The sequence below is a fragment of the Prionailurus bengalensis genome, chromosome C2, assembly GCF_016509475.1.
Source record: "Prionailurus bengalensis isolate Pbe53 chromosome C2, Fcat_Pben_1.1_paternal_pri, whole genome shotgun sequence".
In the NCBI taxonomy this organism is placed as follows: domain Eukaryota; kingdom Metazoa; phylum Chordata; class Mammalia; order Carnivora; family Felidae; genus Prionailurus; species Prionailurus bengalensis.
The window spans coordinates 115151734-115167528 of record NC_057350.1 but is presented as its reverse complement, the minus strand read 5'-3'; the positions used below and the strand labels follow the sequence as shown (position 1 = coordinate 115167528).

Below are 15795 nucleotides of genomic sequence, written 5' to 3'. Positions count from 1 at the left end.
TTATACATTTACTCATTCAAGTAATGTTTAGTGAGTGCCTATTCTGTGAGGCTATTTTGTAGGTGCTATAGAGGCTGTAAAGATGAATAAAATATTGGTTCCTCAAGGCAATCTTATCTCCTGAAGATTGGTTGGATTTTTTTTTTTCAGTGGTAGGATAAAATTATTCTGATTAATCCACATGAGGAAAAATAATTTGTCCAAGTTTATCCCACTAGTAAGCAGCAGAGGTCAATTTCAATGCTCAAGGGCTGATGACTCTTGAGCCTGAGCATAGCAAGTCTCTACGTATTAGCACTAGACATGTTTATTGCTTTGGATCTTTCTAGCATTTGAGCTTGTATCTCTGTTTTTTATTTGTTTCTCATTCATTTAGTGCCATTAACGAAGTCAAGAAGATGTCTAAAGTCATTGATAATCAATTGTAAAACATGTTCTATTTCAAGAACATATTTGAGATCCATTCTTACATATATACATAATCTAGTCCTAGACACATGGTACAGACTTGCTAATTTATGTTGAAGTTGAGTGACTGTATGACAATGCACTCTCTTCCTCATATCATGATTGTTTTTCTGACCTGCAGGTTTTAAATGCACAGAGAGCAGGATACAAAGCAGCCATAGTTCACAATGTTGACTCTGATGACCTCATTAGCATGGGATCCAACGACAGTAAGTACAGGTATCACTTTTCTTCTCTCCTGTTTGACAGATCTTTTGAAACTAAAACTTAAGATTTTTTTCTTCACATTTTCTGTTTAAAAAGCAAATTTCTTTTCTATCAGAAAGGTAACTCTCATCTTAACCCTGTTGGGACAATTTTATTCATATTGAAGTGAACTTGACTTGTTCTTTTCCAAATAGTTGTTTCTTTTTCTTTTACCTTTGTGTTTCATTGTAGAAGATGTGTTGATATTTTGGCAAAAACCAAAGGAAAACCAAAGCTTTAAATAGAGATAAACATGCTGAGTTAAGGCTTCCATAGAAGAATTTTTGTGATTTATTTAGAGATTCACAATATTAAGTGGATATACTAAGTAGCTGCTACATTCTTACAAAATTTCAAAGCTACATACTTGAGCTTTCTTACACCAGTTGGTTATTAGTTTCTTAATATACAGTGACATGCCTATAGTTTTTTATTCAAAATAGGAATGTTTTCCCTTATTCTCGACTAAATATTATCTTGTAGGGAAAATGAGCCAATTTTAACCAAATAACTGGCTTTAATCTGAGATTTTTAAGCTGTATGCTTTCACTTAATTTGGTGAGAGTGATAAAGTTATCTTTTGTTATGTTAATGACATGACTTTTGGACTCCACCTAAGGAAGGTGCCTGGTAGGCTGGAAAACCAACCATTTGATGAGAGAATTGGAGCTCTCAGTCCCATCTCTCTGACCTCTGGGGAGAGGCAAGGGACTGGAGGTTGAATAGATCTCCAGTGGCCAATGGTTTAATCAGTCATGTCTGTGTAATGAGGCCTCCATAAAACCCAAAACGACAGGGTTCAGAGAGCATCTAGGTTGGTAAACATGTGGAGATTTGGGGAGAGTTCCATGCCTGGAAGAGTGTACCCTTCTCACAAACCTTGCCCTGTGCATTTCTTCCATGTGGCTCTTCCTGAATTACATTCTTTCATAATAAACTGCTATCTAGTAAGTAGATAATTTCTCTGGGCTCCATGAGGCACTCTAACAAATTCATTAGACCCAAGGAGGGGTTGTCACTGGAACCTCTAATTGGTAGATCAAAAGCACAGATGATAATCTGGACTTAACTGGTGTCTGAATGGGTGGGGGCTTTTTGTGAGACTAAATCTTTAACCTGTGGAATCAGATGCTATCTCCAGGTAGATAATGTCAGAATTGAGTTGAGTTGTTTGATGGTGTGGGGAAGAGCCCCCACATACACATTGGAAATTGGGTTCAAAACCCAAAACACACTGCCAACATTCATGATTAAGTATTTTATTTTTGTTTTTCTTCTAGCACATAACCATAATACCTCTGGCTACTAAGTGCCATTGAGTCTCATATGCATGAAAGAGCTTGGAGCAAAGAGCAAACATAAAGCTATGGACTGATATCCTACGTTGGAATATCTTTAAGACTTTAAATAATTACATCCTTAATAGGAAGTATTTTGGAGTCCTTGACTAAAAAGTATTTTTATAGCTTAAGATAGTATTTGTTGTTATTGTTTGAGTAGAACCCTCTTCCTTCTTACCCCTGGTAATCTGAGGCAAAAGCTACAATTTCTAGAAAGTAAAACTTGGTGGGGCATGTGGGTAGCTCAGTCAGTTGAGCGTCCAACTTCGGCTCAGGTTAGGATCTCATGGTTCATGAGTTTGAGCCTTGCGTTGGGCTCTGTGCTGATAGCTCAGAGCCTGGAGCCTACTTCGGATTCTGTGTCTACCTCTCTCCCTGTGCCTCCACTACTAATGCTCTGTCAATCTCTGTCTCAAAAATAAGTAAACATTAGGAAAAAAAGTAAAACTTGGTATATATTTTGGTATTTCCATATATATTTAAAATTATTATTTAAAAATTTTTTTTTCAACGTTTATTTATTTTTGGGACAGAGAGAGACAGAGCATGAACGGGGGAGGGGCAGAGAGAGAGGGAGACACAGAATCGGAAACAGGCTCCAGGCTCTGAGCCATCAGCCCAGAGCCTGATGCAGGGCTCGAACTCACGGACCGCGAGATCGTGACCTGGCTGAAGTCGGACGCTTAACCGACTGCGCCACCCAGGCGCCCCTAAAATTATTATTTAATATCCTAGCTGATTAAATCATTATAATGCATGAAGAACTCTTAAGAGGTTCTAGCATTTCACAAAACATTTGATAGTCACTGCTTGAGAATTAAAGGAATTGTGAAGGTATTTTACTTACCAAATAAACTGTTGGCACTGCAGATTTGACACAACTTTCTTCTCCTTAAACAAAACAAAACAAAAAACAAAAACCAGGTCAGTAGCTTTTGTTACCTGTGTATTTTGCTAGCAAAATGTAAAGCATAAATACTCCAGAAATAGGTATGAATTTAAATTCACATCATGAAGCTTCCATTTGTATTAGCTGTATAGCTTTGAGCAAGGGACTTACTCTTTGTGTGTTTTGCTAAAGTCCTGAGCCTAGTGTTTATGAGTCCTGAAGACCTGCTTAAGGTCTTGTTTGGGTTAAACAGATTAATATCTGTAAACTATTTAGTCTTTTTACAGGTTTTCTTTTTTTTTTATTAATTTTTTAAAAATATTTATTTATTTTTGAGAAAGAGATATTGTGAGACAGGGAGGGGCAGAGAAAGAGAGAGAGGGAGACACAGAATCCAAAACAGGCTCCAGGCTCTGAGCTGTCAGCACAGAGGCCGTCTCGGGGCTCCAACTCAGGAACTGTGAGATCATGACCTGAGCCGAAGTTGGATGCTTAACTGATAACACCTGTTTTTCCCTTTGTACTACCATAAACTTTTTTGTGGTAATCATGCCAGTTCCTAGGGAAAAATGTGCTAAATGTTAAAAGTAGCACATAACCAAGTAATCTTGCTGTTGCCATGGGAATGTTCCACCTGAGCTATTATATATCAGAGATTGGTCAGAATTTTGGTTCTTGACTTTATTGCTTGAATTTATTTTGCTCCATCCTTGGGAATGTGTGTTTTGGACATTTCATATATCCAAAAACAAATGTTGTAAAAAAGACCTTTACCACTTTCATCTTTGCTATTACTTAGTAGAGGAAAGGAAAGCACGGATTCATTAAAAGGGACATGTATCAGGGCGCCTGGGTGGCTCAGGTGGTTAAGCATCCAGCTTGGGCTCAGGTCACGATCTTGTGGTTCATGGGTTTGAGCCCCACATCGGGTTCTGTGCTGACAGTTCAGAGCCTGGAGCCTGCTTCGGATTCCGTGTCTCCCTCTCTCTTTCTGCCCCTCCCCAACTTGTGCTCTGTCTCTCAAAAATAAATAAATGCTACCAAAAAAAAAGAGGATATGTATCTGTCCCCCCTTTTAAAGGCTTAGTCTGTAGCCACAAAGAATATTGCACGTGTTCTCCTAAGAGCAGACATTCTAGTATCTAAAAACAAAAGGAAGTTTTAAAAGCCCCTCGATACAGACATTTCACACAAAGAATTTGTTTTTATTTCAGCTAGAACATAGGATGGGTTCGCTCAGTGGAGCCAATACATTTGTCACTGTTAGGAGGAGGCAGAATGTGATGGGGAAAACACCCAATCACAGAAGCGGGATTTATTCTTCTGGGTTAGTTGATACGTGAACTAGCCTGTGCCTTTGGGAAAGTTAACTTAACCTTTTAAGCCCTTTACTTTCCTCTGTAAAAGTGTGAATAATTTTAATTCTTATTTGACCTGACAAGGTAGTGAAGATCATATAAAAGCAGGCGTATGAGAAAACCCATGCCATGGCAGAGTTGCAAGAGCCTAGGTTAGGAGGTAGAGCCCCAAGTTTGAGTCTTGGCTATGCAAATTCCTAATTATTTTACCAGGGCAAGATATCAATATGTCCGAGTTTGTTTCTTCTCCTCTTTTCCTTGCTGTCTTCCTTCAACAAGTCGTTTTTGACAGTGTACTCCTCAGGTATTGTTTTAGGCACTGTGACTACAGCAGGGAATAATTCAGTTGAAGGCTCTGCTCTCATATCTTTCATTGATGTAGCAGAATGCAGCATTTAACAGTGTGGCTTCTGGGTACTGCCTGCCAGGGTTTGAATTGCAGCTGGACTGCCTTCTAGCTATGCAATCTTGCGTATGTTACTTTACATCTCTGTCCCTCACTTCTTTGATCTGTAAAATGGGAATGATAACGGTACTTCACTCATTGGGTTGTTGTTGAAGATTGAATGAATTCAGATGTATAAACTATCTAGAAGACTCCTGCTTTTTAGCAATCATGTAGTGGTTACTTAGCTATTACCTAATAATTATATTATTGTATCTTCATTATAAATTATATAATAGCAAAATAATAATCCTTTAATGGTTATTCAGCTGTTATCATTACTGCTGTTATTACATTCTAGGGTGGGAGAGAGGAAATGAACACAAAATCAAAGAGATATGCTGCATGTCAAGTAGTGATAAGTGCTTTAAAGAAAATCCTGTCAGGCTGAAGGGATGTAGCACGGCAAGGACTAGAGGAGAGTGGCCGTTTTAGATAGGGTGGTCAGAGAAGGCTTCTATGAGGCTTTGACATTTGAATTAGGTCTACCGTGAGAGGCTGAGCCATGCAGATTTCTGAAGCAGTGTTCCAAGGAAAGGGAACAGCAAGAAAATGCAAAGCTTCAAAGATAAAGCATCTTTGGTGTTTTCAAGATGTGGCAGAAAGCCACCTTGGCTGGAGTAGAGTGAACAAGGCAGAGAGAGTGGCAGAGGATGAGGTTAGAGAGGGGGTATTTATAGAACTTCGGAATTTGTTCTGTGTACCTTTTAAATAGAGGTTTGAAGTGATCTTTTACTTTATAAGGAATTTAAAAAATTATTTATGTGTGTATGTGTGTTTACTTGCATTAGAGAGTCAGGGGAGAGAGACAGAGACAGAGACAGTGCGTGAGCAGGGGAGGGGCACAGAAAGACACAGACAGAATCTGAAGCAGACTCCAGACTGAGTTGTCAGCACAGAGCCTGATGCAGGCTCACCAGCTACCAGCCCGGAGATCATGAGGTAAGCCTAAGTCAGACACTGAGCCATTCAGCCCCTGATCTTTTATGTTAAAAGGATCACTCTGGGTCTCTTTGGAGAACAGATTGAAGGTGAAAGGTGGGCAGGAGTGCCTAGGAAGAGACCAGTCAGAATGTTGCCAGAGGTGATGGTGATCTGGAGTATTAGAAGTGACTGATAAGAGGTGATAGAATTATGGATATATTTTGAAGTTGATAGGATTTGATAGAAGGAATAAGGAAAGGGAGGAGTCAAGAATGATTCCAAAATGCTCAGCCTGAGAAACTAGGTGAATACCAAATGTTGTTTACCCAGATGAAAAGGACTAGGTAGGAGTAGAGCTGATTGAAAGGAAAGAGACTTTGAGAGTTCTGTTTGAGAAACATTGTTTGAAACACCTATTAGCTAATCAAGTGGAGATATTGAACAGGCAATTGGATATATGAATCTGGAGAGGTTGGGGCTGGCCATTTAAATTATCATTTGTCTATGATACCATGATAATACTATCTGCAATGTATACTTCAGGATTGTTTTGTGGATTAGAATTAAAATTTAGTGTTTTTAAAAGTATTTTGTGAACTAGAATATGTTTGGTTTTGTTTTCTGTAGATAAATAATGTTGCAAAGTCTCCAAGATGGCTATTCATATTTGCATACATTTCCCCTCTTCTTCTGACTAAAAGGAGGAACTTTTTACATCTCTTTAGATATGATAACCCAAAGAAGTTATATCACTTCTAATAATTATTGACATGACGGGATATCTGAGGTGTATCATTGAGTGAAAAAAAGCTTATACTTTTTTCCATTATTATATGATCCCATTGATACAAAAAAATAAAATTTTTATTGATCCCACTTATATAAAAATAGTGATTAAATATTCCTTTATCAACCATTTAGGTTCCTACCCTCCTGGGGCTTATATGGGTATGTGTATGTGAAAGAGAGAGAGAGAGGGAGGGAGAGAATGGGAATGTGTGGAGTGAATGACTATATTTGCATAAAACAATAATCTAGGAGTGAAAAATGTACTTGTTGAAACTTATAGAACTGTTTATTACTTCAAATAGAACCTTTGTCTTCAGGTGGGAAGGATTATAGTTGGTTTTGGTTTTCTTCTGGTGTCCTCCCCCCCCCCCCCTTTGAAAATAAATAACAAATGTGTGTGTGTTTTTTTAAAGGAAATGTAGAACAAAGTTATTGTGAAAATGTAATGGAAACAAATGGACTTTCTCTAAGCCATATTTGTTAAATTAACTCACAGCTAAAAATAAGACTTCTTTTTCTATTGTAACTTTAAGAGGATCTTCCTGAGTAATGGGTAATTTTTCAAACTTCTCTTCTGTTGGCATTTGATTTTGGTTTTGCAATATAGGTATGAGTCCAGTTTGTTAAGACACCAAACAAAACAAAGCTTTCCAATGAACTCCAGGCTTAGGAGGAAGTAGAAATTTACCCAGCTTTCCTATTTTATGCCCTTTCTCAACTCCTGTCAGCCCTTCACTCTGGAAAGTCATAGATGTGTGGTGTCATTTTTGAGACTTTTGTAAAGTGGTCTTTTCTTACATTTTTTGGCCTATACCTCTCCTGGGAATGGGTATGTAAAAAAAGCTTTTTTACTTTTTCATTTAGGAATTAAGTTATTTGTGGAAAGAAAACTTAAAATATTTTCTTCCTTTTCTAAGAGTTAATTGTGTCTAAAGAGGAATAAATTGAAAGGAAATATTAAAAATGATTACCCCAATCATCATGGGACTATTGAGGTAGTAGGTAATGTACGTATGCAGAATGTTAGCTTTTGTTATTGCAAATGTAACAGTATTTCTCAACCACTGAGATTGATGATGGTATAAATCTGCAATCAGGAAAATCAACCAATTTGAATTTATTGTAATTGTTTCCAGTTATGTTTGCTGCTATTATGAAGAAAGTAAAGTTGATTGTACACTGAGTATGGGCTTTTAAGAATAATTTTATTATTATTTTATACAGTTGATGTGCTAAAGAAAATTGACATTCCATCTGTCTTTATTGGGGAATCATCAGCTAATTCCCTGAAAGATGAATTCACATATGAAAAAGGGTAAGTAATGGATATGAAAAATAATCATGTAGCTTAAAATTCTCCTTTATATTAGGGTAGAACTATGTTAGTTATAACCAAGGTTGTGTTTTAAAATGAACTCTATTGTGCTAAATTAAGTTCTCTCTTAAGTCATAATGATTATAAGACTTTATTATAATAATTTCTCTGTGCATTATTACATATTGAAAATATGCTCACTCTAGAGAGCCTAAGGTACTCATGTTGCTAAAAAGATAAAACTTTCCCTTTTATCATTTAATCAAACCATTGGTATTTAGAAACAATGTGATTTATATTTATCATTAGACATTTGTATTTTATTAAAAAGAGATTTGCTATTTTATAAACACAGTCCAAAACAGTGTGTTATTGACTTGGTTTTTATAAAGGCATAAAGTTTGTTTTCAAGTTTAAAAGGTTTCATTTGGAATAAAACCTTCTGTATGGAATTTCTAACACAAATCACATTATGAGGGTAACACAACCTTTTTTTTTTCCTTCCCAAATTCTTTTTTAATTTAATTTTTTATTTTTTTAAATTTACATCCAAATTAGTTAGCATACAGTGCAACAATGATTTCAGGAGTAGATCCTTAGTGCCCCTGATCCATTTAGCCCATCCCCCCTCCCACAGCCCCTCCCGTAACCCTCAGCTTGTTCTCCATATTTATGAGTCTCTTCTGTTTTGTCCCCCTCCCTGTTTTTATATTACTTTTGCTTCCCTTATGTTCATCTGTTTTGTCTCTTAAAGTCCTCATATGAGTGAAGTCATATGATTTTTGTCTTTCTTGGACTGACTAATTTCACTTTGCATAATACCCTCCAGTTCCATCCACGTAATTGCAAATGGCAAGATTTCATTCTTTTTGATTGCTGAGAAATATTCCATTGTATATATATATACCACATCTTCCTTCTCCATTCATCTGTCTATGGACATTGGGCTCTTTCCATACTTTGGCTATTGTGGATAGTGCTGGTATAAACACTGGGGTGCACGTATCCCTTCGAAACCACACACCTGTATCCCTTGGATAAATGCCTAGTAGTGCAATTGCTGGGTTGTAGGGTGGTTCTATTTTTAATTTTTTGAGGAACCTCCATACTGTTTCCCAGAATGGCTGCATCAGCTTGCATGTCCAGTAACACAACCTTTTGAAACTAAGGCACAGGTATTTCATCTAATATAGAAAACATTGCAGTTAGCACTTCAGAGCTGCTTCTGTGGAACATATAATGGGCAGGAACAGGTTTTTGACGAAGAACAATAATAACAATATTAGTAATAAAAGCAGTAATGTTTATTGAGTACTTAGCAAGTGCCAGCACTCATGAAAGCAAGACTTTTACATTTGTTATCCATTTAATCTTTACAGCAACCCTCTAGAGGTTGTTATTATCTCTTATTCTCTGCATTTTCCAAAAGAGAAAACTGGCAAAATAAAATCCAATCCTGATTATTTAGGTGGGAAAATCCACCAACATTTGAGTTAGAAAATACATAAAAAGAAGAGGGAAAGTTTTTCTATTGCTGTTTTTGGCATTTTCCCCATGCAGTTTTGATATTTAAAATATTGTTCACATATTATAGTCTCAGAACATCTATTTTAAGGTCAAGAACATAATTTTGGATGTTGTATTAAAAATAGTTATACAAGGCGTGCCTGGATGGCTTGGTCTGTTAAGCGTCCGACTTTGTTTCAGGTCATGACCTCATGGTTCATGAGTTCAAGTCCTGCAGTTCAAGTGCTACACTGTCAGTGCAGAGCCTGTTTGGGATTCTCTCTTTCTCCCTCTTTCTTTGCCCTCCCCCCACTCACTCTCTCCCAAAATAAGTAACTTTTAAAAAAAAGTTATGCAAGATGCTATTTTGTCAGCTGTGTTTGTTAAGTTAGTAGAGGGGAGAACTAATACTTTTACCTCAATATTGTTCCTCATTTAGAAAAATTCCGTATACTTTAATATGTATTATAAAGTCTTTTTTAGTTTTAATTATAAAATCATGACTTTTTAAATTAAAAAGTAATATATACATGCTAGTAAAGCATAGAAAAATTCAGAAATATAAAGCATCAAAATGAAAGTCCGATGATGCTATTCTCTAACAACAGCAGCTACTGTTTAAAAAGTGTTAAACTTTTCCTGTATTTGAATACTCACATTGTTACATGATGATGGGCTTATAAAATAGAACATACAATACATAGTATTTTTTTTAAATTTTTTATTATATTTTATTTATTTATTTATTTATTTTTTGGGAGAGACAGAGACAGAATGCGAGTGGGTTAGGGCAGAGCGAGAGGGAGGCACAGAATCTGAAGCAGGCTCCAGGCTCCGAGCTGTCATCACAGAGCCCGACGTGGGGCTCGAACCCACAAGCTGTGAGATCATGACCTGAGCTAAAGTCAGACGCTCAACTGACTGAGCCACCCCGGTGCCCCTACATAGTATTTTATAGCATGCTTTATTTACATAATATTTCGACCCTTCCATGGTATCATAAGTCCACAGAATCCCTTAACTTAACTTGTGGGACAGATGTCTTGTGGGGGATTTTTAGAAGTTAAGTACCGTTCCAAATAGAGTTTGAGGCAGCCTCCCATAATGAAACAAATTATATACATACATCTACAATGAATGCATGAGTATTTTATCACCTCAGCTCATGTTGACTGTCAGATGAATTGCCAACATGATTTTTTTTAAGTATTTATTTATCTTGAGAGAGAAAGAACATGAGCAAGGGAGGGGCAGAGAGAGTTGGACACTTAACTAACTGGGCCACTCAGACACCCCCAGGCAACATGATTTTTTAAAACTTTTTAGGTTTCAGAGTTGTGCAGAAGGGACTGTAAACAAGTACGTACACATCTCCCTTATCCATCTGTGAGCTGGCCTGTCAGTCTGCCTGCTCACCTACCTGCCTACCCACCCACCCATTAACTTATTCTACTTTAAGAGAATTATTATTGAAGCATAGTTGACATACTGTTGTATGTTGTGTAACATACATAATGTTATAATAGTTTCAGGGGTACAACATAGTGATTCAATAATTCTGTTCATTGCTCACTGCTCAGCACGGTAAGTGTAGTCCCCATTTGTGACTGTCCAGTGCTATTACAGTATTATTGACCATATTCCCTGTGCTGTACTTTATCTCCATGACTTGTTTTATAACTAGGAGTTTGTCGTCTTAATCCCCTTTGCCTCTTTCACCCATCCCCCTCCATACCTCCCCTCTGGCAACCACCAGTTTCTGTATTTAAGAATCTGTGTTTTTGCTTGTTTTGTTTTTTAGATTCCACATATAAGTGAAACATTTTGGTATTTGTCTTTCTTTGTCTGACTCCACTTAGCATAATACCCTCTAGGTCCATCCATGTTGTTACATGGCAAGATTTTATTCTTTTTTAATAGTTGAGTAACATTCCATTGTGTGTGTGTATGTTTGTGTGTTTCTGTGTATGTACACATACACACATACATACCACATATTTTTTATCCATTCACCTATTGATGGACACTTGGGCTGGTTCCGTATCTTAGGGATTATAAATAATGCTGCAATAAGCATAGGGGTGCATGTTTCTTTTTGAATTAGTATTTTTGTTTTCTTTGGGTAAATATCCAGTAGTGGATCACTGGATCGTATGGCATTTCTATTTTTCTTTTTTTTTTTTTTAACATTTATTCATCTTTGAGAGAGAGAGACAGAGCGTGAGTGGAGGAAGAGCAGAGAGAGGGAGACACAGAATCTGAAGCAGGCTCCAGGTTCCGAGCTGTCAGCACAGAGCCTCATGCGGGACCCGAACTCACTGACTGCCAGATCATGACCTGAGCTGAAGTCGGATGCTTAACCGACTGAGCCACTCAGGCATCCCTCTAGTTTTAATTCCTCAAGGAAACTCCATACTGTTTTCCACAGTCATTGTACCAATTTACATTCCCACCAGCAGTGCATGGGAGTTCCCCTTTCTCCATATCCTTGCCAACACTTGTTATTTATTCTGTTTTTTATTATGAAAACTTCCAAGAGTATTTAAAAGTGGAGAGATGAGTATAATGAATCTGATTGTTCAGTTTCAAAGTTGTCAACCTGTGGTCAATTTTTTTTGACTATCCACCCTCCAACCCCACCCCTTCAATCTTTCTTCCCCACACCGTGATTCTTTTGAAGCAAGTTCCAGACATCTTGTCATCTCAACTGTAAACATCTCAGAATATATCACTAGAAGATATTTTTACATATAAAAATATCAGGGCACCTGAGTGGCTCACTCAGTTGAGCATTCAGCTCTTGATTTTAGCTCAGATCATGATCCCAGGGTTGTGGGATTGAGTCCCTGCGTCTGGCTCTGTGCTGGGCATAGAGCCTGATTAAGATATATTCTCTCTCTCTCTCTCTCTCTCTCTCTCTCTCTCTCTCTCTCTCCCTCCCTCCCCCCCCTTCTGTTCCTCTCCCCCACTCACATGCTGTCCCCCCACCTCTCAAGAAAGAAAGAAATAAAAATATATTATCATTATTGTTTTTTTGAAAAAAGGTAAACATTAATATCAACACGTTTTAGTCTTCAGATTTTCCCAACTGTCAGATTTTCTTCTTCTTCTTTTTTTTTTTTTAAAGTATTTGTTTGAGAGAGAATCCAAATAATGTCCATACATTGCAGTGGTTCTTATGTCTTAAGTTTCTTTTAATTTATTGGCTAAAATACTTGTATGAAGAGAGCATGCACCTTCATACAAGTTATTTGATTACATACAAGTTATTTGATTAATTCATATCAATTATTTGATTACCCTGATACACAGTCTGTTTAAGAAAGCTGTAGGATAAAGGTGCCTGGCTGGCTCACTCGGTTAAGCGTCTTGACTCTTGATTTTTGCTCAGGTTGTGATCTCACAGTTTGTGGGATCCAGCCCCGCTGACAGTGCAGAACCTGCTTGGGATTCTCTCTCTCCCTCTCTCTGTGCCCCTCCCTGCATCCATGCATGCTCTCTCTGTCTCTCAAAATAAATAAACATTTAAAAATAAAATTTTTTAAAAAAGAAAGAAATCTAGGATAAACAGTTCTTTGCCTTCATTTACTATTTTTAAATGACTTGGTTCACTATCATCTTCCAAAGATGCTTTTATATATATCTTCAAAGTATCATAATGAACTCATGAGTTAAAACTCATTTAGTATGCTTCAGTGCATTGCAGTTATGATCTTTATTGACATTCATTCACATTTTCCCATTTCAAACTTCTTGAAGTTTAATCCTAATTTCTTTGGATGTAAATCTGGGGCTTTGGATTGCTTCTTGTTTTCTGCACAACAATTGTTCCAGGCCCATCTCGTTCTTTTCCTCCCCCTGACTTGGAACCAGTCATTTTTTCAAGAAGCTCTGGTTCCTTTTAATTGAATACGGTATTTAGAGACTGAGGGGTGATCATTGCTCCTTGGTTTGTCATTATTTCTAGGGCTTTTTAGTGGACACAGCTAAGAAATATATATGCTTTTTGCTTTTTATTTTTTGGTTTTGGCTTTTGTTTTACAGGGTACGGCTTTCAGGTAGAATAATATGTTTTTAAAGATACAATAAATCATGAGCACATATTGTTGTTTCCAACTTAAGTTCCGGACCGTACGTTTTTACTGTATTTTGCTGATCTTACATCTATATTTTATTTTTCTGTGCTCAGAGATACCAAATAATTATTTTCTTTTTTAATTGCACAATACACACACACAGACTCAGAACAATACCAACACTATTGCCTTTGTTTAAGTTCTTTAAGTTCTATCATAATAAGGATCTAAAATCAAATTACCATGTTTTAAAATCTGTGAAATAATTCTGTGTGCTGATTATAGCAACTGGAAACACAGGTCTATTTGATTCATGTTGCTTTTAGATTTTAGGGACTGCTTTTTACTCCCATTGTGATTTTTATAATTATGTATAAACTTAAAGTCAAAATCAACAAAACACAATGTGTATTCAGAGAAGGTCAGCTTCTAAAGTGTCATCCACCCTGTCCATCTTGTTCCCATCCTTACCTTTGAAAGTAACAATTTCATTTATTTATTTTTAAAATGTTATTTATTTTGAGAGAGAATATGAGCATGGGAGGGGCAGAGAGAGAGAGAGAGAGAGAGAGAGAATGAAGGAATGAATGAATATCCCAAGCAGGCTCCACGCTCCAGGTTGTACCAGCAATATATGATGTCTCTTTCCCCACAGCCTCACCAACAAAGAATGTTGTCAGATTTTTCCATTTTTACCAGTTAGGTAAAAAATGGTTTCCTGTTGTAGATTTAGTATGTATTTTCTTTCCATGAGCAAACTGAGCATGTTTTCTTAGGCATAAGGCCTGTTGGCATGTCATTTTCTATGAACTGTTTAGCTCATTTTTCCTGGTAGCTTGCTGGCAATTTTCTTTTCTGTTTTTAGAAGCTCTTTATTTATTAGGTATGTTAACCATTTGTTTGTGATATATTACAAGTGTTTTTTAATACTTTGAAATTTTAATTTCATTTATGATGCTATTTTTTAAATGCAATCAGATATATTAATCTTTTCCAATGGGCTGCTGGTCTTAGGAAAATGTCCCCTGCTTCTGGGTCAAAGAATTGACCCACATTTATACTTTATGATTCCTCTTTTAACATTAAATCTCTGGCTTATTTGTAATTTATCCTATATAAACCTTGAGGAATGGAACCAGTTATATCTTTTGTCAAATGACCAGTTACTCCAGCACTACTCCTGAAAATGTGTGTCCCCTCACCCCATTTGAAATGTTGCTGTATTTCCATACATAACTGAATTTTCTATTCTTTATCTTTGGCCTACCAGTACCACTCTGTTTTTTGCTATAGGGTTTATAATAACTGGTATCTGAAAGGCTAGCCCTTCCCCACTCCCACCCCCCTCTTTCAGGTTTTTTATAGGAATTCTTGCTTATTTGTTCTTTCAAACAAACATCTGTATGGCTTTACTGAGTCATATTTTATACACTATAAAATTTGCCAATTTTAAAGTATACAATTCAGTGATTTTAGTGTATTACACTTGTGCAGCCATCATCACATTTTAATTTCCCAGAGGGATTGGGAAGTTAGAGTATTATTGTTATAAAGTTTAGGCCTAGACACCTGGTTTGAAATTAGCCTGGGAATTCATGCAAAGGAGAATAACACATGATTTCCTGGGTTGCTTAGGACTCAAATCTTAGCTGCAGAGCTCATAGAGTGTACTATATTTAGGGGTGGATGTAGAGGCAGTGTAAAAATACTTATTAACGCTGTTTAAGTATCTCCTTCAAATACAAATTCATCTGGGATTAGGACATGAGGGATGAGTCTGCAGACTCAGCTGTGAGAGCCTAGACAGAAGAAATAGAAATAGAGCTAGAGGACTGATTGTTGTAGTTCCCTGCCCTGTACCATCACTGTTACCACCCTCCACCATCAGCAATTTGGTTAAGAAAAAGCAGTGTCTTGGGGCACCTGGATGGCTCAGTCAGTTAAGCATCCAACTTCAGCTCAGGTCGTGATCTCACTTTTCGTGGGTTCAAGCCCTGCATCGGGCCCTGTGCTGACAGCTCAGAGCCTGGAGCCTGCTTCAGAATCTGTGTCTACCCCTCTCTCCGCCCTTCCCTTATTCGCACTCTGTCTGTCTCTTTCTCAAAAATAAATAAAACATTTTTTAAAAATTTAAAAAAAAAAAGAAAAAGCAGCGTCTTGAACATTCATTTAGCATCTTGCTTTAAGATGCTTAAAACCTTCTATCATTTGTAGACCCTTTAAAAATTCTAGTACATCTTGACAGTAAACTAAAATGGTTTGAGGTACAGCAGGCAAGCATTAATAGGGCATATAGAAGAACACTAGATTTAGAACCCAGGTCTGTGAATCCTAACACGGTGCTTACTAGAAAATTCTGGGATTGATTCCATTTGTATGGTTACACATATATAGGAAGTTTTCAATAAAGTCTATTAGATAAGAAGTTGTTAACGTAAC

At 36.9% G+C, this 15795-nt stretch overlaps 1 protein-coding gene across 6 annotated transcripts in view; it reads left to right on the top strand.

Moving 5' to 3' along the window:
- The window catches only part of RNF13 (ring finger protein 13), a 165891-nt gene that overhangs the window by 96631 nt on the left and 53465 nt on the right, over window positions 1-15795 (top strand). For 4 of the 6 annotated variants that reach the window (XM_043595143.1, XM_043595140.1, XM_043595141.1 and 1 more), the window contains 2 exons: window positions 590-677; window positions 7684-7774. In XM_043595143.1, the coding sequence (XP_043451078.1) occupies window positions 590-677; window positions 7684-7774 (179 nt within the window). Of the gene's footprint in view, window positions 1-589; window positions 688-7683; window positions 7775-15795 lie in introns of all 6 variants that reach the window. The other 2 variants (XM_043595145.1, XM_043595144.1) reach the window with 1 other exon arrangement.